A 22599-nucleotide genomic window follows, 5' to 3' on the forward strand; every position below is an offset into this window, starting at 1 on the left:
GCACGGGTGAAACCCCAGCGTCTCTGCTCCAGCCAAGGCGACCGTGCTCCATCCACCCAGCCGGGTGACAGCGACACGGCCCATCGCGGGGACACCGCCGGCCGAGAGGTGGGACCGGTCCCGTTTCCTCCGCCACACCGGCGACACCCCTTTCCATGGCGGGGGATCCGGTCCGGGGACGACACCCTGAGCCATCGGGGGCGGGATGGGGACCTCGGGGACCTCGGGAATCACGGGGATCTCGGGGGCTGACGGGGCTCTCGGGGACCTCGGGAATCACGGTGACCTCTTTAACCGCCGCCGCTGCCGCACCGCCGGCTCCAGAGCTGAGGGAGCAGCGGAGAGAGCAGCGCCCGCCGCCCGCGCTGCGGCTCGGTCGCGCCGGCCCCGCGGGCTCCCGCCGCCGCCACCACCATGCAGCCGCCGGCCCTCGGCATCCTCCTGCTCATCGCCTGCTTCGGCAGCGCCCGGGGAAACCTCTCCCGCGACGGTGAGTGGCGGCACGGCGAGCGGGCGAAGCTCCCTCCTCATCCCCGCCCCTCATGGCGGGGGATGCGGGGAAGCGAGCGACAGGTGCGGGGAGCGGCGGCGGCGGCGCCGTTATGTGGGTCAGGCAGGTTCCGCCCGCCCCGCCCCGCCCGGCCCTCGGGGCCCGCCCCGCCGCCGCCTGCGGGTGCGGCTCCCCGGGCGGCCGGCGGGGCTCAAGGTCACGGCGGCGCCGGTGCTGCCCGTCGTGTCCCCTCATGGCCGCGGCGGAAGGTTCCAGACAGGCCCCGGCGGGCGGCGGCGGCGGCGCTCGGCCCCTCCCGGCGCTGCCCGCGGAGAGGCGGGGGGGCGGATGGAGAGTCCCCGGTGCGGCGGAGCCGCCCCGCCGTGAGGGTGCCGGGGCTCGGCGGTGACACACGGAGGGGCGGATGGAGCTCCCGGGGGAGTTGGGGCGGCTCCCCGGTGCCTCCGCTGGGAGCCGCCTCCCCGGGATGGGCGGGGGGCTCGGCAGCGGCGGCCGCTCCCCGTCCCGCCGGGATGAGCGGGGCTCGCCGGACAAAGGCGGGCTTCACCGGCGGCGATAGTCGCGACAGGCACGGAGCGGGCGTGATTTCTGTCGGGGCTCGCCGGTGGCAGCGCCGCGTCCCCCGTCGCTGCGGGTCCCTGCGGGGTGGCCCCGGTGGCTCGGACCCGCCATCCCTGTCTGGCTGCTGGCGGCTCCGTTTGCCGTGTCGGCAGTCGTCTGTCGTGACAGAAGCGATGCTGCTCAGTGTGTTTGGGTGGGGAGGTGCGGCCGGGGGCTGGGCTGGACCCTCCGTGTTGTGGTCTGGGGGTGCTGGCGGTGGGTCCGGTCTCCATCCACATCCCTGCGGTCCATCAGGAGCGGGGAGGGGGTTCTGGAGGGGCCCGAGGGCTGTGCGGGTGGGAGGTGACACGGTGGGGACAAGGGCTGAGCCCGCAGCCCCCACGGCTCCCCCGCACCCATCTCTGTTGCTGTCACAGCCTCTGGGGGCTGGTGGCTGCGTTCCCATCCACGAATCCCAGGATTTGTTCTGGTTTTGGCCACGGTCCTCCCACGGGCACCCGAAAGAGTCACTTGGGTGTGGGTGATGCTCAGGGTGTGGGGACATCCTGGCAGCCCCAGCGTGGGGATGCTCAGCCTGTGGGGCTGGGGATGGCTGAGCATCCCGGGAGGGGAGGTGGCTGTGACCTGGAGCTGTCCTGGGACAGGACACAGCCCGGATGGTGACACTGCAAGATTTCCTCCTGGGCTGGCCTCTGCTGTGGCCCAGCTCTGGCCACCAGAGCCAGGGTCCAGCACAGCTGGACAAATAGCAGACCCCCCAAAAAATCCTTTAGGAGCAGATGAGACAGGAGCTGCTTGGAAAGAAGTTGTTGTGTTTTCACGGTTGGTGCCTCATCCTGGAGCCCCCTGAGCCATCCCAGCGTGACATCCCCTCCTTGGCACCCATCCTGGGGAGGGATAGAGGCTCCTCCCTGGAGAACATTCCTCCAGGGCTGTGGATGGCTCTGCTACAACCATGGCAGGGTGTGGAGGAACCCCTGGAAGCCACCCAGGCCCTGCTCCTGCACAAGAGGGCCCTGTCTGAGCTCTTGGCTGCCGTTGTGCTGCTGTCGGCACATTCGGGTGTGTTTGGGCTGGTGCGTGGTTGTCCTTGTGTGAGGATCATTCTCTCTCTGCAGGGTTATTCCACTCAGGAGTTGTGTAACCCTTTTGTTTGGACAATGCCCTGGGAGGCCACCACGAGGCCAAAACCAGATGACTTTGGGGCTGATTTTTTCCCTGGGGCACTGGAGGACATGAGGAGGTTTGCAGAGAGACAGGTTTAAGGCTCTGTCCCTGTCGTGCAGGTGGCTTCATCTCTCTGGAGCTTCTGGAGCTCTCTGCTTGGCCAGGCCACCCAGAGAAGCTCCCTCTATCCTGGGGAGATGCCCTGCAGCCCCCCAACCTGCTCTGCCTGTGGGATGGGGTCCCACGGGGCTTTTGCCATCCCCAGCCACCGAGCAGGTGACACCTGCAGGTGCAAACCCTTTTGTTTGGGCAGTGCCCTGGGGGCCACCACGGGGCCAAAACCAGATGACTTTGGGGCTGTTTTTATCCCTGGGACACTGGAGAACATGGGGAGGTGTCCTCAGCCTGGTGAGATGAGGGCTTTGCAGAGGAGGCACTGTCCCTGTCCTGCAGGGTGGCTTGGTGTCTCTGGAGCTCCTGGAGCTCTCTGCTTGGCCAGGCCACCCAGAAAACCTCCCTCTATCCTGGGGAGATGCCCTGGGAGCAGCCCCCCAACCTGCCCTGCCCGTGTGGGGTGGGGTCCCAAGGGGCTTTTTCCAAACCCGGCCACCGAGCAGGTGACATCTGCAGGTCCTGCTGGAATGTGGGAGAGCCCAGGGGCACGGTGGGGTGGTGGGAGCCCAGCGTTGTCTGGAACAGCAGAATTCTTTGCTTGCTGCTTTCCAGGGTGCTTTTCCCCAAGGAATGTGTGGAGAGCCCCATTCCCAGTGCCATTAGGGCTTGCCATATGCTCCCAGTGCCTGTGCCAGCAGCAGCCCTTGGCTCCAGAGCCGAGGAAGCAGTGACAGCCCTGGTGAGGCACGAAAGGGAGCGAGGCAGGGCGACCTCTCTGCATCACTCACTACCTGCTTGGCCTGATTTTGGATGACTTGGATCAGCTGCCTGGGGGAAACGAGCTGTTCCAGGGCTGGGATCAGCACTGAGCCCGAGGGGAGGGAGCAGAGCATCCCTGTGCAGGCTGGAGAGCACGGAATCCACCACTCAGCTGTCTGGCACAACACGTTAGGCTCAACAGGCAAGGCTGGATTGATTTTAGGACAAAGCCTGGGATCAGGCTCTGCAGAGGTGCCCAGACGGTGAGGGATGTGCTGGCACCGCTGCCAGGACAGGAATTGTGCCTCTGGCCTGACAATGCCGTGGGGTTTGGCATGGCCAAACCTCTGTTTGTGCTGTTTGCTGGGAGCGTGGTGGGAGGAGAAATCCCAAAGGAATGGGGTGATGCTGCTGGAACCCAAGCTGAGCATCCCGAGGTGTGGCCACCCATCCTCCTCTGGAGGGAAAAGCGCCCTGTTTGCCCAGGATTCCCAGCCTGAGAGGTCTCCTGCCTGCAAGATGCTGCCTCTTCTCCCTGTGCCTGACGTTCTCACCTCTCCAGGGGTGTTGGAACTGCCGGAGGAACCGGAGGCGGCTGCATCTGGGGAGTCACCCGGGCGCTGGCAGATGGAGGGAGCTGCAGCAGAGCTGTTCCTGTTTGTTTTCCCTGCCTTGGTTCCTAACCTCGTTTCGTGCCAATCCAGGGTGTCTCGTGCCCATCTGGGTTCCTGCAGGAGAGGAGCAGTGGGAGGGAGGGAGCGGGGCAGGTTCTGGATGTGTGTCCGAGGTGGTTTTGGTGGCGGTGCCAGCTGGGAGCTTGGTGGGCTCTGCTTGTGGTGTTGGGCTTGTTCTGCTGTGCCAGTGGCTGGCCTGGCACCCCCTGCCCAGCCTGGTCTCCACCTGAGCTGCTTTTCCAGCCCTGCTGATGCCTTGGCTGTGCACAGTGCTGGTTCTGCACAGATTGAGTGGAGTTCTCGTTGCTTTGGCTCTTCAGTGTGCTCTGGAAGGTGCTGCCAGCTCTGTGACACCCCCACAGTCAGATGGATCTGCTCCTCCTCCTCCTCCCAGTTACTGGGTCAGCTCAGCTTGAACCATCTGGTCCAGTTCTGGCCCCTCTGCTCTTGGCTGGGAGACCAGACCAGCAGAGCCTTCATCGGGTGGTGATGGAGGGGTGGGACTGACCTCTGTGGTGCCCCAGCTCCTCCACCCACCTGTGAGAGGCTGAGATTCTCCATCCCTCTCCCGGAGAGCTCCTCTTCCCCCCGGGGCTGTCCCTGGGGGAGGATGAGGAGCCGAGGCAGGAACTCTCCGTGCTTTATTTGGGCACCACCAAGCCACACAACCCAAAGGCAGCCGCTGCCAGCGCAGGGAGGCGGGGAAGCCTCGACTGTGAGGAAGAACGGGCAGGAATGCGTTTAAGAATGTTTTTAACCATTTCACTCACCTGCCCAGTCACGCTCCGAGGCTGTGAGGAGCAGCCTCACAGGAATGTGTTTAACCATTCCGCTCACCCGCCCGGTCACGCTCCGCCCGCGCAGGGACCGCGGGCCGGTGGCGGCTGCTGCGGCTCCCCCGGAGCCTCTCTGCGCTGTCTGGACGTGCTGGACGGTGGCAGGGCTGGCAGGAGCAGCATTTCCCGGGAATTTGGCTTGGGAACAGCAGAGCTGTGTCCCTGCAGCATCCCGGGAGCTGCCCCGTCCTCGGGTGATGCTCCAGGCGGTGCTTGAGCTGCAGATGCTTTTCCTCAGCCTCCGACACCTCAAACGGTGTTTGTCAGCAAGCTCAGCTTTTCCAGGCTGTTGCTTTCGGGCTGGGATTTCCAGGGAAATGAATTCTGACACTGCTGGGCCGAGTGGCCACTGGCAGGGAGAGCAGCAGGTCCCTGGGCTGGGTGCTGCTCAGAAGACAGGATTGGCTGGGAGCCCCCAAACCCTGGGGAGATGTTCCAGAGCTCTGGGGTGTCTGCACTGGTGGCCAGAGCTGGACCCACGCACACCCTGAGATGTTCCAGAGCTCTGGGGTGTCTGCACTGGTGGCCAGAGCTGGACCCCCACACACCCTGAGATGTTTCCAGAGCTTTGGGGTGTCTGCACTGGTGGCCAGAGCTGGACCCACGCACACCCTGAGATGTTTCCAGAGCTTTCGGGTGTCTGCACTGGTGGCCAGAGCTGCAGCTCCTCGTTCTCCCTCCTGCTGCCACCAGGATCCTGCTCTGCTGCTCCTGCTCTGAAGCCACGAGGAGATGGATCCAGGAGAGCCCCCGAGGTTCTCCAGCCTCTGAGCTTCCCTGAACACCTCGTGGCACTCCTGGAGGTTCCATTTTGCCTTTCCGACTTTGAATTCTGGCTTTTTGAAAATCTCCCTGTGGTTCTGGGCACTCCAAAAGGGACAGAACATTCTGGAGCAGCAGCAGAGGTGACCTGCTGGGCCACAGCTGGTGTGGAGCACATCCCTGGCCATCCTTTGGGACGTGAGGAGTCTCCAGAACCTCCTGGAATGGCTGGATTTGTGTTAGGGCAGGTTTAAGTTGGATATCAGGAAAATCCTCCTCCTCCAGGGGTGGTGGAGCAATGAGCAAGCTCCTCAGGGAATTATCACATTCCCAAGGAGCTCCAGAAGAGTTTGGACAACGTTCCCAGACACAGGCTGGGATTGTTGGGGTGTCTGTGGATCCTTGGGGGTTCTTTGCCACTCTGGCCATTCCATGATTCTGTTTCTGGCAGGTCAGCAGGAGGCGTTGGCTGTGCTGTCCCCCAGGAGAGGAGCAGAGCTGCCAGGGCTTCCCCACCCCTCAGTTCTGGTATTAAAATTAAGAAATTATTAAAAATATTAGGATATTAAAATTATTAAAAATAAAGACATTATTTAAAATATTCTTATATTAAAATATAACATAATATATAATTAATATAATATAAAATATAAGGGTATTAAAACCAAATCTCCTCTTACACAACCCTGTGTGGTTGATCCTCAGGCACTGGGGGGTGACACTCAGGACACTGGCACTGAGGTGGCTTCAGGGCCACCAAACCTGGTGCCAGGGCATCCAGCTGGGCTGAGACACCTCGTTGGGCAGGGAGATCCTTAAAACAGAACTGTCAAAGCACCGAGCTCGTTCCCTTGGCAACAGTCATGTTGGAGATTGGCCTTAGGGTAGGAGCTAAAATCCCACTCAAAAATAGGAGTTCTCAGCTCTTGGCTGTCACACTGGGGGAGGGTGCTGGCACAGGGGTCACCCTGCCCTGTGCCCCGAGGTTTTGGGGGAATTCTCTCCTTTTGGGGCCACCCAGGGAGCTGTGATTGCAGGAAATGCTCTCAGGGCGTTTGGGGGATTTGTGGTGACCCAGAACTGGGGTTTTCCCTCTGCTCTGCCCCATCTCAGCTGGCACAGGGGTCACCCTGCCCTGTGCCCCGAGGTTTTGGGGGAATTCTCTCCTTTTGGGGCCACCCAGGGAGCTGTGACACCAGGAAATGCTGTCAGGGTGTTGGGGGATTTGTGGTGACCCAGAACTGGGGTTTTCCCTCTGCTCTGCCCCCTCTCAGCACTCAGGGTGTGGGTGGTGGCACAGGGGTCACCCTGCCCTGTGCCCCGAGGTTTTTGGGGGAATTCTCTCCTTTTGGGACCCCTCAGGGAGCTGTGATTGCAGGAAATGCTGTCAGGGTGTTTGGGGGTTTCATGTGTGTGAAGCCCCTGGAATCAGGGAATGCTCATTCCCAGGAATGTTCATTTTCAGGGGAATCCTCTGGAATTTGGGGTTTGGGATGAGGGGGTTTAATATGGGAAGGTGTGAAGTCCCCTGGAATCAGGGAATGCTCATTTTCAGGGGAATCCTCTGGAATTTGGGGTTTGGGGTGAGGGTATTTCATGTACAGAGCATTCTTTTGCTGTGCCCCTTCTCAGATACGTTCATTTACAGGGAAATCCTCTGGAATTTGGGGTTTCATGTGGGGAGGAGTGAAGCCCCTGGGGTCACAAGGAGTGGGATTCCATCCTGCTGGAACATCAGGATCCCCCAAGATCTCAGCTCCCAGCACCCCTGTCCGTGGCAGAGCTGAGCTGGGAACACACCCAGAGCTGTTTTCCCCACTTTTAGGGAATATTTTCATTCCTGTGACAGTCCTGGCACCCTGGCATCAAACCCTTCACCCTGTGGGAGGGAGGGAGTGGCTGTGGGGGCTGGAGGTGCAAAGGTGGGAGCTGCCAGAAAGAACTTGAGGCACCAGTGGAGTTTCAGGATGGATTTATCCCTGTGAGGAGAACAGGAACACCCTGAATTCTGCAACTCCTGTACCCAGAGCCAGGTGACACCACACAGGGATGTCCTAAATGCTGAGAATTTCAACTTTCTGACCCCAAAGAGAACACTGCATTTTACCTAACCCCACGTGGAACCCTGTCCTGGATCAGCCTGGATCCTTCCCACCTTCACCTTTGGCTCTGAGCCTGCTCCAGCATCATCTCCCTGCCTGGATCTGCATTTTGGGGACAGCCTGGATGGATCCCAAGGGACATCTGGATGCCACTGGGTTGGGAAGGAACCAGCCCTGGAGTTGCAGGAGCAGATGCACCCAAACAGGAGCAGGTTTCCCTCTCCTGGGAAATCTGGAGCTGCTCAGCTGCTTGGAATTTGTGCTCTGGATATTCCAGACTGTGGATTCACACCCTGCAAAAATCAGCCTGCAAAGGGATGTGCACAGCAGATGTCTGAGGTTTGCTGATCTGTGAGTTCAAAATTCCCACCCTGTCAGGGCTGATTCCTGCTGGACAGTCATTTCTGGATGGGGACAATCCTTCCTGGGTGGGGACACTCACTGCAGGGTGGGGACACTCATTGTTGGATGGGGACACTCATGGCTGGATGGGGACAGTCACTATTGGATGGAGACAATAATTTCTGGATGGGGACACTCCGTGCTAGATGGGGACACTTACTTCTCAATTGGGGACAGTAATTTCTGGGTGGGGACAGTCACTGTTGGATGGGGACACTTATTTTTGGATGGGGATAGTCACTGCTGGATGGGGATGCTCCTTGCTGGGTGGAGACTGTCACTGCTGGATGGGGACAATCATTTCTGGATGGGGACACTCCATGCTAGATGGGGACACTTATTTCTGATTTGGGGACAGTAATTTCTGGATTGGGGACAGTAATTTCTGGGTGGGGACAGTCACTGTTGGATGGGGACAATCCTTCCTGGATGGGGACAGTCACTGTTGGATGGGGACACTATTTTCTGGATGGGGTCAGTTGCTGCTGGATGGGGACACTCCTTGCTGGATAGGGACGGTCATTTTTTGATGGGGACAGTCCCTTCTGGATGGGGACAGTGATTTTTGGATGGGGACACTAATTTCTGGATAGGGACACTCACTGTTAGATAGGGACAATCATTTTCGGATGGGGACACTCATGGAAATATTCATAGAAAAGATTCAATATATAATACAGAATATATATGAAATATGTATTAAAATATATAAAATTTATTTATATTTATATAAATATTTAAAAATATCTATATTTGCCGTGAGAAGATCTCCTCCCTCTCCCTGAGCAGGGGCCCTGGGGGTCCCTGCAGCCCCCAGGCCGTGCTGTGGCAGTGGCAGGAGGGAGGCAGGGGACAGTGCCAGCCCTGTCAGGTGGCACAGCCCTGAGCTGGCAGTGTCCCTGGCACGGGCAGGGCGGATGCTCCCGGGGTGGGCAGCACCTGGCACAGCTCGTGGTGCCAGCACTGCCCAGGCTGGCTGCAGAGGGGTGGCACCCAGGGGACAGTCCCTGCCCTGAGACCCCTGGGCTGGGGTCAGGCTGGTGCTGCTGGGTTGGATTGATTGATTTATTTATTTATGAAATTATTGTTATTTTAATTATTAAATTTACTTTTATAATTATTTAAATATATATATATATTATATATTTAAAATATATATCTATTTACTTATTTATTTATTTACTTATTTATTCGAGGAGTTTACGATGGCACCAAAAGGATAAATTTCTTTTCACCTTGTGTGTGTGGAAAATGAAGAAATTCAGGTGTTTCCATTTGCTGGGGCTGGGGACTGTGCCATGTCCCCCTTGTCCCTGGCACGACAGCTTCCCAAAAATAGCTGTCCTTGGGCTGGGGGGGTTATCTGATCCTGGAGCTGCTCTCCCTGCCCTTGGGCTGCTCCAGGAGCCAGGAGGAAGAGGAGGAGGAGGAGCTGAAGGAACACAGCCTGGGGAGGGACAGGAGGACATCCTTGCTTGTTGTAAAACCCCAAAGTAGGGGAAAAATCAGGTGAAACCCCAACTTGAGGTAAAAACCCAGAGCTGGGGAAAAATGAGGTAAAACTCCAAAGTTGGGGGAAAATGAGGTAAAACCCCAACTTGAGGTAAAACCCCAGAGTTGGGGAAAAATGAGGTAAAACCCCAACTGGAGGTAAAACTCCAAAGTTGGGGGAAAATGAGGTAAAACCCCAACTTGAGGTAAAACCCCAGAGTTGGGGAAAAATGAAATAAAACCCCACAGTTGGGGAAAAAGGAGGTAAAACCCCAACTGGAGTTCAAGCACCACAGTTGGGGAAAAATGGGGTAAAACCCCAACTCGAGGTAAAATTCCAAAGTTGAGGAAAAATTAATAAAACCCCACAGCTGGGGAAAAAGGAGGTAAAACCCCAACTGGAGTTCAAGCACCACAGTTGGGGAAAAATGGGGTAAAACCCCAACTCGAGGTAAAACCTCAGAGTTGGGGAAAAATGAGGTAAAACTCCAAGGTTGGGGGAAGATGAAATAAACCCCCAGAGTTGGGGAGAAAGGAGGTAAAACCCCAACTGGATGTAAAGCCCCACAGTTGGGGAAAAATGGGATAAAACTCCAAAGTTGGGGATAAATGAAGCAGGGCTTGGAGCCACCTGGGACAGTGGAAAGTGTCCCAAACCCCAAATTTGGGGAGAAATGAGGTAAAATCCCAGCTCCAGGTAAAACCCCAAAGCTGGGGAAAATGAGGTAAAACTCCGGAGTTGGGGAAGAATGAGGTAAAACCCCAACTTGAAATAAAGCCCCAAAGTTGGGGAAAATGAGGTAAAGCCCCAGAGCTGGGAAAAATGAGGTGAAACCCCACAGCTGGGAAAAAATGAAGTAAAGCCCTAAATTTGGGGGAAAAAACTAGGTAAAACCCCAAAGTTGGGGAAAAATGAGGTAAAACCCCAACTGGAGGTAAAGCCCCAAAGCTGGGGAAAATGAGGTAAAACTCCAAGTGTGGGGAGAAATGAGGTAAAATCCCAACTCCAGGTAAAACCCCGAAGTTGGGGGAAAAGGAGGTAAAACTCCATAGTTGGGGAAAAATGAAGTAAAACCCCAACTTGAAATAAAGCCCCAAAGCTGAGGAAAATGAGGTAAAACCCCAAAGTTGGGGAAAATGAGGTAAAACTCCAGAGTGGGGAAAAATGTGGTAAAATCCCATCTGGAGGTAAAACCCCACAGCTGGGGATAAATAATGTAAAACCTCAAAGCTAGGGAGAAATGGGGTAAAATCCCACAGTTGGGGAAAATTAAGTAAAATCCCAACTGGAGGTAAAACCCCACAGTTTGGGATAAATGAGGTAAAACCCCAACTTCAGGTAAAATCCCATAGCTGGGGAGTAATGAGGTAAAACTCCAAAGTAGGGGAAAAAGGAGATAAAACCCCACAGCTGGGAAAAATGAGGTAAAACCCCAACTTGAGGTAAAACCCCAAAGTGTGGGAAAATGAGGTAAAACCCCAGAGTGGGGAAAAATATGGTAAAACCCCAACTGGAGGTAAAACCCCACAGCTGGGGATAAATGAGGTAAAACCCCAACTCTGGGTAAAACCCAACTGGAGGTAAAACCCCAAAGTTGGGGGAAAATGAGGTAAAACCCCAACTCCAGGTAAAACCCTAGAACTGGGGTGGTGGCACTGGGCTGGGTTGGTGACACTGAGCTGGGGCAGTGACACTGAGCTGGGGTGCTGGCTGGGGTGGTGGCACTGAGCTGGGGCGGTGACACTGAGCTGAGGTGCTGGCTGGGGTGGTGACACTGAGCTGGGATGATGGCACCTCGCTGGGCTGGTGGCACATTGTCCCTTTTGTCCCCAGCCCTGCGGGATAACAGGATCCAGCTGGAGAGGTCCACCCCCAACGAGCTGACCATCAGCATCAGCGATGTGGTGCTGGCCGACGAGGGCGAGTACACCTGCTCCATCTTCACCATGCCCGTGAGGACAGCCAAGGCCCTGGTCACCGTGCTGGGTAGGACGTGGGGACAGCCCTCAGTGTGCCACCCTTGATGAAAGATTGCCCTCTGTGCCTAAAATCTGAGCTGTGCCACCCTGGCTGAAAGATTTCTCACGTGCCTAAAATCCAGGCTGTGCCACCCTGGCTGAGAGATTTCCCTCTGTTCCTAAAGTCCAGGCTGTGCCTAAAATCCAGGCTGTGCCACCCTGGCTGAGAGATTTCCCTCTGTTCCTAAAGTCCAGGCTGTGCCTAAAGTCCTGGCTAAGAGGTTTCCCTCTGTTCCTGAAGTCCAGACTGTGCCACCCTTGCTGGAAGATTGCCCACTGTGCTTAAAGTCCAGGCTGTGCCACCCTGGCTGAGAGATTTCCCTCTGTTCCTAAAGTCCAGGCTGTGCCTAAAATCCAAGCTGTGCCACGCTGGCTGAAAGATTTCTCACGTGCCTAAAATCCAGGCTGTGCCACCCTGGCTGAGAGATTTCCCTCTGTTCGTAAAGTCCAGGCTGTACCTAAAATCTAGGCTGTGCCACCCTTGCTGAAAGATTGCCCACTGGGCCTAAAGTCCAGGCTGTGCCTAAAGTCCAGGTTGTGCCACCCTGGGTAAAAGATTGCCCAGTGCCAGGTGCAGGATTTGGGATGCCAGGTGCAGTATTATATGTAATGTAATATAGTATAACTGTATAATATATATTATGTTGTATTGATTATGTAATATATAGTAATATATAGTGACATATAAAATAGATAACTCATTATATTCTATATTATATACTATATACTATATATAATATAGTATGTAATATATAATATAGTATATAATATAGTATATAGTATAGTATATAATACAGTATATAATATTATATACTATATATAATATAGTATATAATATAGAATATATAACGTTATATATTATACATTATATATTATATATAATGTAATATAATAGCATATAGTATAACTATATAATGTAGTTATACATTATATTATGTTATATTACATTTATTATATAATATATAATAATATAGAATTATATAGAATATAGAATAATTATATAATATGCAATAAAATGATGTATTATACTTATATTTATTTATTACATTACATTATATTACATTATATTATGCATATTCTAATATATATAATATATAATCTTCTAAACTAATACAACTTTCTAATCTATTATTTTTCTGCTTCATGTCTGTGTATTGTATTTTTACAATTATAATAATTCAGTTGTAATACCATTACAATGCAGTTATAATGCAGTATATTATAATACATAATTAATATATAATATATTTTATAATAGAGTTATAATGCAGTTGTGATGCAGTTATAATACAATTATAATACAGTTGTAATACAATTATAATACAGTTATAATTCTGTATATTATAATACATAATATATAATACAATACAGTTAAAATACAATTATAATAAAATTATAATACAGTTATAATGTAATTATAATGCAGTATATTATAATACATTCTTAATATATATATTAAGATTATATATATTATAATACAGTCATAATACAGTATTTATATATATATTATATTACAGGTATAGATATATTATATTACAGTTATATATATATTATATTACAGTTATATATATTATAATACATATTACATGTATTATAATACAATCACAATTCAATTCTAATACAGCTACAATAACATTTTTACAACATTTACATCAACCCAAGCTTCTCTTAAGGCTGCAGCTCCAGCCCTTCAGTGGGAATTTCCATTTTCCCCATTCCCACAGCCAGGGCTGTCCCTGCTCAGTGTGTCCCTGTCCCCTGCTCAGTGTGCCATCTGTCCCTGTCCCCACAGACTCGGGCACCGAGGTGGTGGAGGACCCCAACGGCAAGACCTTCACGGTGACCAGCAGGGTGGAGTTCCGTGTCACCAAGGAGGACAACGAGGTCGAGGTCACCTGCACCGTGGACCACGAGTCCCTGCAGAACTCAGAGAGGTCCACCACGCAGAAGCTGCAGGTCCACTGTACGTGGGGGCACGTTTGGGGTGGGCTGGGGGTTCGGGGGGCACCACACAGGTGGTCTGGTGGGCTCAGGGACACGTGGACGTCGTGGTCCTGTCACACATGGGGCACGGTGACACTTCCCCTGCATGGTGACACTTCCCCTGCATGGTGACACTTCCCCTGCATGGTGACACTTCCTCTGCATGGTGACACTTCCCCTGCATGGTGACACTTCCCTTGCATGGTGACACTTCCCCTGCATGGTGACACTTCCCTTGCATGGTGACACTTCCCCTGCATGGTGACACTTCCTCTGCATGGTGACACTTCCCCTGCATGGTGACACTTCCCCTGCATGGTGACACTTCCCTTGCATGGTGACACTTCCCTTGCATGGTGACACTTCCTCTGCATGGTGACACTTCCCCTGCATGGTGACACTTCCTCTGCATGGTGACACTTCCCTTGCATGGTGACACTTCCCCTGCATGGTGACACTTCCTCTGCATGGTGACACTTCCCCTGCATGGTGACACCCACACCCTCAGCTTCCCACCCCTGTCCCCAAATCCTGCTTGTCCCCATCTCCCAGAGGTTTGTCCCTCTCCACTTCCCTCATCCTGTCCCCACATCCTGCTTGTCCCCAAATCCTGCTTGTCCTTCTCCACTTCCCTCATCCTGTCCCCAAATGTGGATTTGGGGTGCCAGAGGCAGGATTTGGGATCCCAGGAGCAGAATTTGGGGTGCCAGGGCAGGATTTGGGATCCCAGAAGCAGGATTTGGGGTGCCAGGGTAGGATTTGGGATCCCAGGTGCAGGATTTGGGATCCCAGGTGCAGGATTTGGGATCCCAGGTGCAGGATTTGGGATCCCAGGTGCAGGATTTGGGATCCCAGGTGCAGGATTTGGGATGCCAGGGCAGGATTTAGGATTCCAGGGCAGGATTTGGGATCCCAGGGTAGGATTTGGGGTTTCTAAGTGCAGGATTTGGGGTGCCAGGGCAGGATTTGGGGTGCCAGGGGCAGGATTTGGGATCCCAGGAGCAGAATTTGGGGTGCCAGGGCAGGATTTGGGATCCCAGAAGCAGGATTTGGGGTGCCAGGGCAGGATTTGGGGTTCCAGGGTAGGATTTAGAATCCCAAGTGCAGGATTTGGGGTGCCAGGGCAGGATTTGGGGTGCCAGGCCCTCACCCCACTGTTCCTCTCCCCCTTTTCCAGACAAGCCCACGGCGAAGATCGAGCCGCACCCGCAGTACCCACGGGAGGGGGAGAAGCTGCAGCTGCAATGTGACGGGCAGGGCAACCCCATGTAAGGCCTTCCTCACCTCCCTCCTCCTCCTCAGGGCCTCCCCTCCCTCTGCCTGGTCCCACAGTGAGCCCCAGGAGGTGCTGGGTGGGTTTGGGGTGTCCTGGGGGTTCCATGAGAGCTCCCTGTCCTCTCCTGGAGCAGCAGATCCATCCTGGCTTGTCCCTAAATTAAACATTTCCCCCTTTGTGCCCTGGGACATCCTCAAGGAGCTGGAACTCAACAGAAAAACCCCGAGATGTCAGTTTATCCCCATCTAATTCCTGTAGGATTTTATCTTCCCCACCCTATAAAAAGATCCCAGTAACACTAAGATAAAGCTAAACACAAAAACTGGAACCCTGAGATATCAATTTATCCCCATCCCATTCCTGTAGGATTTTGTCTTTCCCACCCTACAAAAAGATTCTAGTGACATTAATATAAAGCCAAACAGGAAAACCCCAAGGAATCAGTTTATCCCATACTGTTCCTATAGGATTTTGTCTTCCCCACCTTGTGAAAAGATCCCAGTAACATTAATACAAAACCAAACAGAAAAACAAAGCAGGAAAACTTAAACACAACAGAAAACCCCCAGGGTATCAGAACAGAAAAACCCCAAGGTATCAGTTGATCCCCATCCCATTCCTGTAGGATTTTATCTTCCCCACCCTATAAAGAGATCCCAATAACAGAAAAACAAAGCAGAAAAACTTAAACACAACAGAAAAACCCCAGGGTAACAGAACAGGAAAACCCCCAAGGTATCAGTTTACCCCATCCCATTCCTGTAGGATTTAATTTTTCCCACCCTATAAAAAGATCCTAGTGACATTAATACAAAACCAAACAGAAAAACAAAGCAGGAAAACTTAAACACAACAGAAAACCCCCAAGGGGTCAGAACAGAAAACCCCCAAGGGATCAGAGCAGAAAACCCCCAAGGTATCAGTTTACCCCATCCCATTCCTATAGGATTTTATCTTCCCCACCCTATAAAGAGATCCCAGTAACATTAATATAAAACTAAACAGAAAAACAAAGCAGAAAAACTTAAATACAACAGAAAACCCCCAAGGTGTCAGTTGATCCCCATCCCATTCCTATAGGATTTTATCTTCCCCACCCTATAAAGAGATCCCAGTAACATTAATATAAAACTAAACAGAAAAACAAAGCAGAAAAACTTAAACACAACAGAAAACCCCCAAGGTGTCAGAACAGAAAACCCCCAAGGTATCAGAGCAGAAAACCCCCAAGGTATCAGTTTACCCCATCCCATTCCTGTAGGATTTAATCTTACCCACCCTATACAAAGGTCCCAATAACATTAATATAAAACAGAACAGAAAAATTTCAACACAACAGGAAACCCCCAAGGTATCAGTTGATCCCCATCCCATTCCTGTAGGATTTTGTCTTCCCCACCCTATAAAGAGATCCCATTAACACAAAGCTGAGCAGAGGAACGGAAGCCCCAAGGAACGGTTTGTGCCCAGCCCGCAGGAATTCCTCTGGGAGAAGGAGGGCAGCGACGCTCCCCTGCAGCTCAGCTCCGACAGCGTCCTCATCTTCCCCTTCCTCAACAAGAGTGACAGTGGCACCTACGTGTGCACGGCCACCAGCTCCATGGGCAGCGTGGTGGCCAAGTACAACCTGGACGTCAGCGGTGAGTGTGGCCCCAGTGGCGCTGTGTGCCCAAAAAGTGTCACTGTGTCACCTGTGCGCCGGAGGCACTGCGTCCTGTGTGCCCAAAAAGTGTCACCGTGTCATTGTGTCAGCTGGGCACAGGGGGCACTGCGTCCTGTGTGCCCAAAAAGTGTCACCGTGTCACTGTGCGCCGGGGGCACTGCATCCTGTGTGCCCAAAAAGTGTCACCGTGTCATCTGTGGATGTGTATACAGGGGGCACTGTGTCCTGTGTGCCCAAAAAGTGTCACCGTGTCACCTGTGGATGTGTATACAGGGGGCACTGTGTCCTGTGTGCCCAAAAAGTGTCACCATGTCACTGTGTCACCTGTGGGTGTGTATACAGGGGGCACTGTGTCCTGTGTGCCCAAAAAGTGTCACCGTGTCACTGTGTCAGCTGGGCACAGGGGGCACTGTGTCCTGTGTGCCCAAAAAGTGTCACTGTGTCATCTGTCGATGTGTATACAGGGGGCACTGTGTCCTGTGTGCCCAAAAAGTGTCACCGTGTCATTGTGTCAGCCGGGCACAGGGGGCACTGCCTCCTGTGTGCCCAAAAAGTGTCACTGTGTCATCCGTGCGCCGGAGGCACTGTGTCCTGTGTGCCCAAAAAGTGTCACCGTGTCATTGTGTCAGCCGGGCACAGGGGGCACTGCCTCCTGTGTGCCCAAAAAGTGTCACTGTGTCACCCTGACACTTGTCCTGGGGTGGGAAGGGGTGGCTGCTGCTGCTCCCCACTTGGTGCTGTCCCCTGACTGTGCTCTGCTTGTCCTTGTGTCCCCATGCCATGTGTCACGTGTGGTTCAGGGCTCTCTGTGTGTCTCCATGTCCCCATGGATTGGTGAGACCAGACTCTGTGTGTCCCCATGTCCCCATGCAGTGGTGAGACAGGGCTGTGTGTGTCCCCATGTCCCCATGTGTCACACATGGTTCAGGGCCTTGTGTGTGTGTCCCCATGTCCCCATGCCATGTGTCACACGTGGTTCAGGGTTCTCTGTGTGTCCCCATGCAGTGGTGGGACAGGGCTGTGTGTGTCCCCATGTCCCCATGTGTCACACGTGGTTCAGGGCCATGTGTGCTGTGTGCTGCTGCCAGTGCCACCCCTGGCTGCCACCCCAGCCCGTGCCCACCCCACATGATCCCATTTCCCTGGCATTTTTCCTTGGATTTGGGAAATCCAAAGGAACTCCAGAGGTTCCTGCTCTCCTCCTCCCCTCTCCATCTCTCTCTCCCGGTCCCTGCTCCTGCTCTTCCCTTTCCTCCTTCCCTGCACAGCAGTGGCACCCCAGTGGCACTTTGTCCCCTGTGTCCCCTCCCTCAGCCTGCCCAGAACGATCTCCCAAATGCCCAACCCTGTGCAGCCACTCCCGTGTCACCCCTTGTGTGTCCCCTGTGTCCCCTGTGTGAGCACCCAGAGCTCTCTGCACCATCCAGGAGCTCACCCCGGGTGCCTCGTGCTGTCCTTGAGAGGTGTCACCCGCTGTCCCCTGCCCGCCTGGTGGCACCACCCCTGTCACAGCAGACACAGAGCACCGTATCCAGCCTTGGTGGAACTCCCACCTGGTCCCCAAAGCCACTCGTGTCTCAGGCCCTGGGAGCCACCTCCAGCCTTGCCCACCTTGGTGCCATCCCTGTAGTCCCCAAGGACATGCACAGGTGACACCTTATCATGGGTGACACCACGAGGGTTCCTCAGGTGGTAACCAGGACAGGAGATGGCAGAAGATGGTCACAGTGTCCCAAAGGTTGGTGGCAGAAGGACATGGGGTCCCTAAAGCCACTCGTGTCTCAGGCCCTGGGAGCCACCTCCAGCCTTGCCCACCTTGGTGCCATCCCTGGGTCCCCAAGGACGTGCACAGGTGACACCTCATCATGGGTGACACCACGAGGGTTCCTCAGGTGGTAACCAGGACAGGAGATGGCAGAAGATGGTCACAGTGTCCCAAAGGTTGGTGGCAGAAGCAGAGGGACCCGTGAGGGTCACCGATGGCCCCGCTGAGGGTCCCCTCAGGGCTCTGTCACCTCACTGGCCCTTCGTGGCATTGATCCATGTCCTGTGTTTTTGTTGTCCTCCCCAGATCTTCCCCAGCTCCCCACCCCACACGTTCACTCCACCCGGGGCCCTTCCCAGCCCATCTCTCATGCTTCCATGGCCTCGGCTCCATCCTTCACTCCAGCTCCCATCCAAGGTACCGTAAGCTCCTTTTCTGTCTCTTTGACCCGGAGAAGCTCCACAGGAGGACGGTGGCCCCGCCCTGGCCTGGGGACAGCCCTGCCAGGTGGCTCCAGCCCCGTGGTCTGTGTGGATTTTGGCGTTTTCCAGGAGGAACCCTGAGCAGCAGCTCCCCGAGCTGTCCCTCGTCCTGTGTGTCCGTGTGCCGTGTTGTCCCTCTGTCCTGCTGCCTCCCCTGTGTGTCCCCCGCCTTGTCCTTCCCAAATGTGGCTCTGTCCCCACCCTGAGCTGATGGGGCACAGCGGGAGGAGGGATTCTGGCACGGAATGGAATGTCCTTCCACTGGATTCCCCACCCAGGACAGGATGTGGCTGACTCAGGACCTCCTTTGGGGTCCTGCCGTCCTTGGGGGTGCCATCACCTCTCAGGGTGGCCGTGCCAGCCTTCATGTCCCCTCCCACCCAAACCTGCTCTTCCTCCCTTTCTTGGGGCCAAAACCCCACTGTGGAGGATGGGATTTCCATTTTGCTTTTTGATTTTTTATTTTTATTTTTGTGGAAGATGAGATTTCCCCTTTGCTCCCCGCCGTTCTCGCTGCCAGGACCCACAGCAGGACGGAGCTGCTGGCACAGGATGGAGCTCCTGGTGGGGAGCAGCAGCTCCTGCTGCCCTGCAGGGTCTCAGCTCTTGTGTGTCTTTTTTCTCTCCCCCTGCCTGGGCAGATGCCAGCCCGGTGCCCTCCACCTCCAGCACCTACCACGCGATGATCGGCGGGGTGGTGGCTGTCATCGTCTTCCTCCTGCTCAGCCTCCTCATCGTGCTGGGACATTACCTGATCAGGCACAAAGGTACGGCCCGGGGGGGCTGCAGGGGGGGCTGCAGGAGCCCTCGGGGCTCTTGGGGCAGCTCCTGGTCCTGCCCGAGGTGTGGGAATGTCAGGAATGTCCCGGTGAATGCACGAAGCTCCCACCCCTGCTCTCCATCTCTGCTCCACACCCACTGTCCCCGGATTGTCCCTGTCCCTGTGTCCCCCTCAGCTCCTCCCTCTGCCTTCCTCCTCCTCCTCCTCCTCCTCCTTTCCCTCCACCTGCCCTTTTCATGCCCAGCAGGTTTGTGCCCAAGCCCTGGGGACACGGTGACACCCCCCACCCTGCTCTGGGGGGCAGCCAGGACCCCCTGCTTCTCCAGGAGGGCTTGGGGGGGGTCAGGAGCCTGACTGGCACTGGTCACTCCACAAGTGGACACTGCCCAGAAACCTGGAGCACCCCAGTGAGTCTGCATCCCATCCCATCCCATGGATCCCATCCCATCCCACTGATCCCATCCCATCCTATTGATCCCATCCCATCCCATGGATCCCATCCCATCCCACTGATCCCATCCCATCCTATTGATCCCATCCCATCCCATGGATCCCATCCCATCCCATTGATCCCATCCCGTTGATCCCATCCCATCCCATCCCACTGATCCCATCCCATCCTATTGATCCCATCCCATCCCATGGATCCCATCCCATCCCTTGGATCCCGTCCCATTGATCCCATCCCATGGATCCCACTGATCCTATCCCATTGATCCCATCCCATCCCATCCCATGGATCCCATTGATCCCATGGATCCCATTGATCCCATCCCATCCTATCCTATCCCATTGATCCCATCCCATCCCATCCCATCCCATCCCATCCCATCCCATCCCATCCCATCCCATCCCATGGATCCCATTGATCCCATCCCATCCCATCCCAGTGACTTCCCTGCTGCAGCCAAGCCCAGCGGAGCCCTCCAGGCACTCTGTGTGTGTGGGAGGGGGCGCTGGCAGAGCCCCCCGTGACCCCCAACCCTGTCCCCTGTCCAGGCACGTACCTGACCCACGAGGCCAAAGGCTCGGACGACGCTCCGGACGCCGACACCGCCATCATCAACGCCGAGGGCGGCCAGGCCGGCGGCGACGACAAGAAGGAATATTTCATCTAAAAGGGTCAGAGAGAGAGAGAGAGAGAGAGAGAGAGAGAGAAATGGAGCCAAGAGAACCCCGATGGCAACGGCAACCAGACCACAAACCCCACAAAACCCAACAGATTTTCTCTGGCGCCCGGCACGGGCGGACGGACGGACGGACAGAGGGATGGCGGGACAGAGAGCAGGGAGAGCCACCGGCCTCGAGGCGCTGCTGACGCTTCTCGAACTTGTACAAATCCTTCACTCCAACAGCGAGAGCCCCGGCCCCGTTTGCTTGCTTGCACCTCCATCCCCACGCCCCGACCCCACAGACCCACCCGTGAGTGAGCGACTTCTTCCTTTTGGACCTTTTTTTTATTTTATTTTTTGGCTTTGGTTTCGTGGCTGCTCTTTGCTTCGGGCCCTTGGTTGGGGTGTTGGGCTGGGGTCGATGTAGCTCTTCCCTTTGTTTCTCTCCCTTTTGGTTTCTTTGATATCCAAGGATAAAATCAGCTCCGGGTTCCCGGGGTGAGGTTGGGATCCTGGGTGTCCCCGTTGTCCCCTCCCTGTGGCGGGGGCGGGTGACTCCAGGTGGGAGCAGAGCGAGACCCTGCCCCGATTTTATCCTTGGTGGTTCTTGTGGAGCAGTGTCCATGCGGGAGCAGAGCTGTCCTCGTGCAGTCAGTGTGTGAAAGGGGGTGAAAGCCCAGGGTGGGACCCCCAGAGACACCAGGAGCCCCCACAGCTCCCTGGTCCCACCCCAGCGGGAGGGGGGAGGGCTGAGGTTTATTTTGGGGGGGGGCAAATCTAGAGGAAAAGCCCCCAACTTTTATTTATTTTTATTTTTTTTCTTAAATTCTCTGATTGGAAATGCCAATTTTAACCATCTATTGAGATGTTCAGTGCAGGAGGCAGCGCCCCTGGGGCTGGGGCTGCTTCCCTGGGACCCCCAGATCAGGGCTGGGGTCTCTCTGCCCCCCTTCCCTCCCCAGCCCCTTCCCAGGGCAGGGATGAGCTTGGAAAGGGCTGATTTTCTTCTTGGCTCTGAGAACCCCAACCAAAACACCTGGATTTGGGGTCTGGGGAGTTTGGGGTCACCACAGAGGCTTTGGAGGAGGGTTCACCCTTCTTCCTTGCCCTTCCTCCTGCCTCTTTCACCTTCACTTCCAAGACAAAACCAAACACCTTTCCCCACCTCTCCAGCCCAGCCCCCCCAAACCAGGCACCCCCGGGATGGGGCTGCCCCCCCTGGCATCCTTAGGGCACCCCCAGCCTTGGCATGAGGTGTTCTGGGATCCCACGTGCCAGTCTGGGCACAGGGGGGTTGCAGGAGATGCCCCTGGGCTGGGCACCCCCTGGATTTGGGGTTGTGTGGAGGATGAAAAGACCCTTTGGGAAGGGGTAACCTCACCTTGGGAGGTCACCCCGTGGATTTGGGGTTGTGTGGAGGATGAAAAGACCCTTTGGGAAGGGGTAACCTCACCTTGGGAGGTCACCCCGTGGATTTGGGGTCACCTGAAGGAGAAGGAACCCTTTAAGAAATGGGTAACCTCACCTTGGGAGGTCACCCCGTGGATTTGGGGTTGTGTGGAGGATGAAAAGACCCTTTGGGAAGGGGTAACCTCACCTTGAGAGGTCATCCCATGGATTTGGGGTTGTGTGGAGGAGAGGAACCCTTTGGGATGGGGGTAACCTCAGCTGGGAGGTCACCCCGTGGATTTGGGGTCACCTGAAGGAGAAGGAACCCTTTAAGAAATGGGTAACCTCACCTTGGGAGGTCACCCCGTGGATTTGGGGTCATCTGGAGGATGAAAAGGCCCTTTGGGAAGGGGTAACCTCACCTTGAGAGGTCATCCCATGGATTTGGGGTTGTGTGAAGGAGAGGAACCCTTGGAGAGGGAGTAACCTCATCTTGGAAGGTCACCCCATGAATTTTAGGAGGGGTAACCTCACCTAGAAGGTCACCCCATGGATTTGGGGAGGGGTAACCTCACCTGGAAGGTCACCCCATGGATTTGGGGAGGGGTAACCTCACCTGGGAGGTCACCCCATGGATTTGGGGTCATCTGGAGGAGAAGGAACCCTTTAAGAAACAGGTAACCTCAGTTGGGAGGTCACCCCATGGATTTGGGGAGGGGTAACCTCACCTGGGAGGTCACCCCATGGATT

At 54.8% G+C, this 22599-nt stretch overlaps 1 protein-coding gene across 1 annotated transcript; it reads left to right on the forward strand.

Annotated features, from left to right (window-relative positions):
* Positions 1-292: 292 nt before the first annotated feature.
* On the forward strand, positions 293-21847 carry CADM3 (cell adhesion molecule 3). The gene is made up of 9 exons (XM_041476477.1): positions 293-490; positions 11214-11366; positions 13191-13361; positions 14559-14649; positions 16128-16297; positions 19209-19334; positions 19596-19689; positions 19739-19755; positions 20348-21847. Exons 1-9 carry the CDS (start codon positions 415-417, stop codon positions 20464-20466), a joined length of 1017 nt encoding a protein of 338 aa, XP_041332411.1. The 5' UTR covers positions 293-414; the 3' UTR covers positions 20467-21847.
* The last annotated feature ends 752 nt before the right edge of the window (positions 21848-22599 follow it).

Source organism: Pyrgilauda ruficollis, unplaced genomic scaffold, assembly GCF_017590135.1.
Source record: "Pyrgilauda ruficollis isolate IOZ18807 unplaced genomic scaffold, ASM1759013v1 scaffold388, whole genome shotgun sequence".
Taxonomy (NCBI): Eukaryota; Metazoa; Chordata; class Aves; order Passeriformes; family Passeridae; genus Pyrgilauda; species Pyrgilauda ruficollis.

Bases quoted from the DNA above. Each gene is read 5' to 3' on its own strand.
- CADM3 (XM_041476477.1), top strand. From the start codon at position 415: ATGCAGCCGCCGGCCCTCGGCATCCTCCTGCTCATCGCCTGCTTCGGC. The intron at 13,362-14,558 runs GTACGTGGGGGC...CCCCTTTTCCAG, and splicing joins GCAGAAGCTGCAGGTCCACT to ACAAGCCCACGGCGAAGATC. The intron at 14,650-16,127 runs GTAAGGCCTTCC...GTTTGTGCCCAG, and splicing joins GACGGGCAGGGCAACCCCAT to CCCGCAGGAATTCCTCTGGG.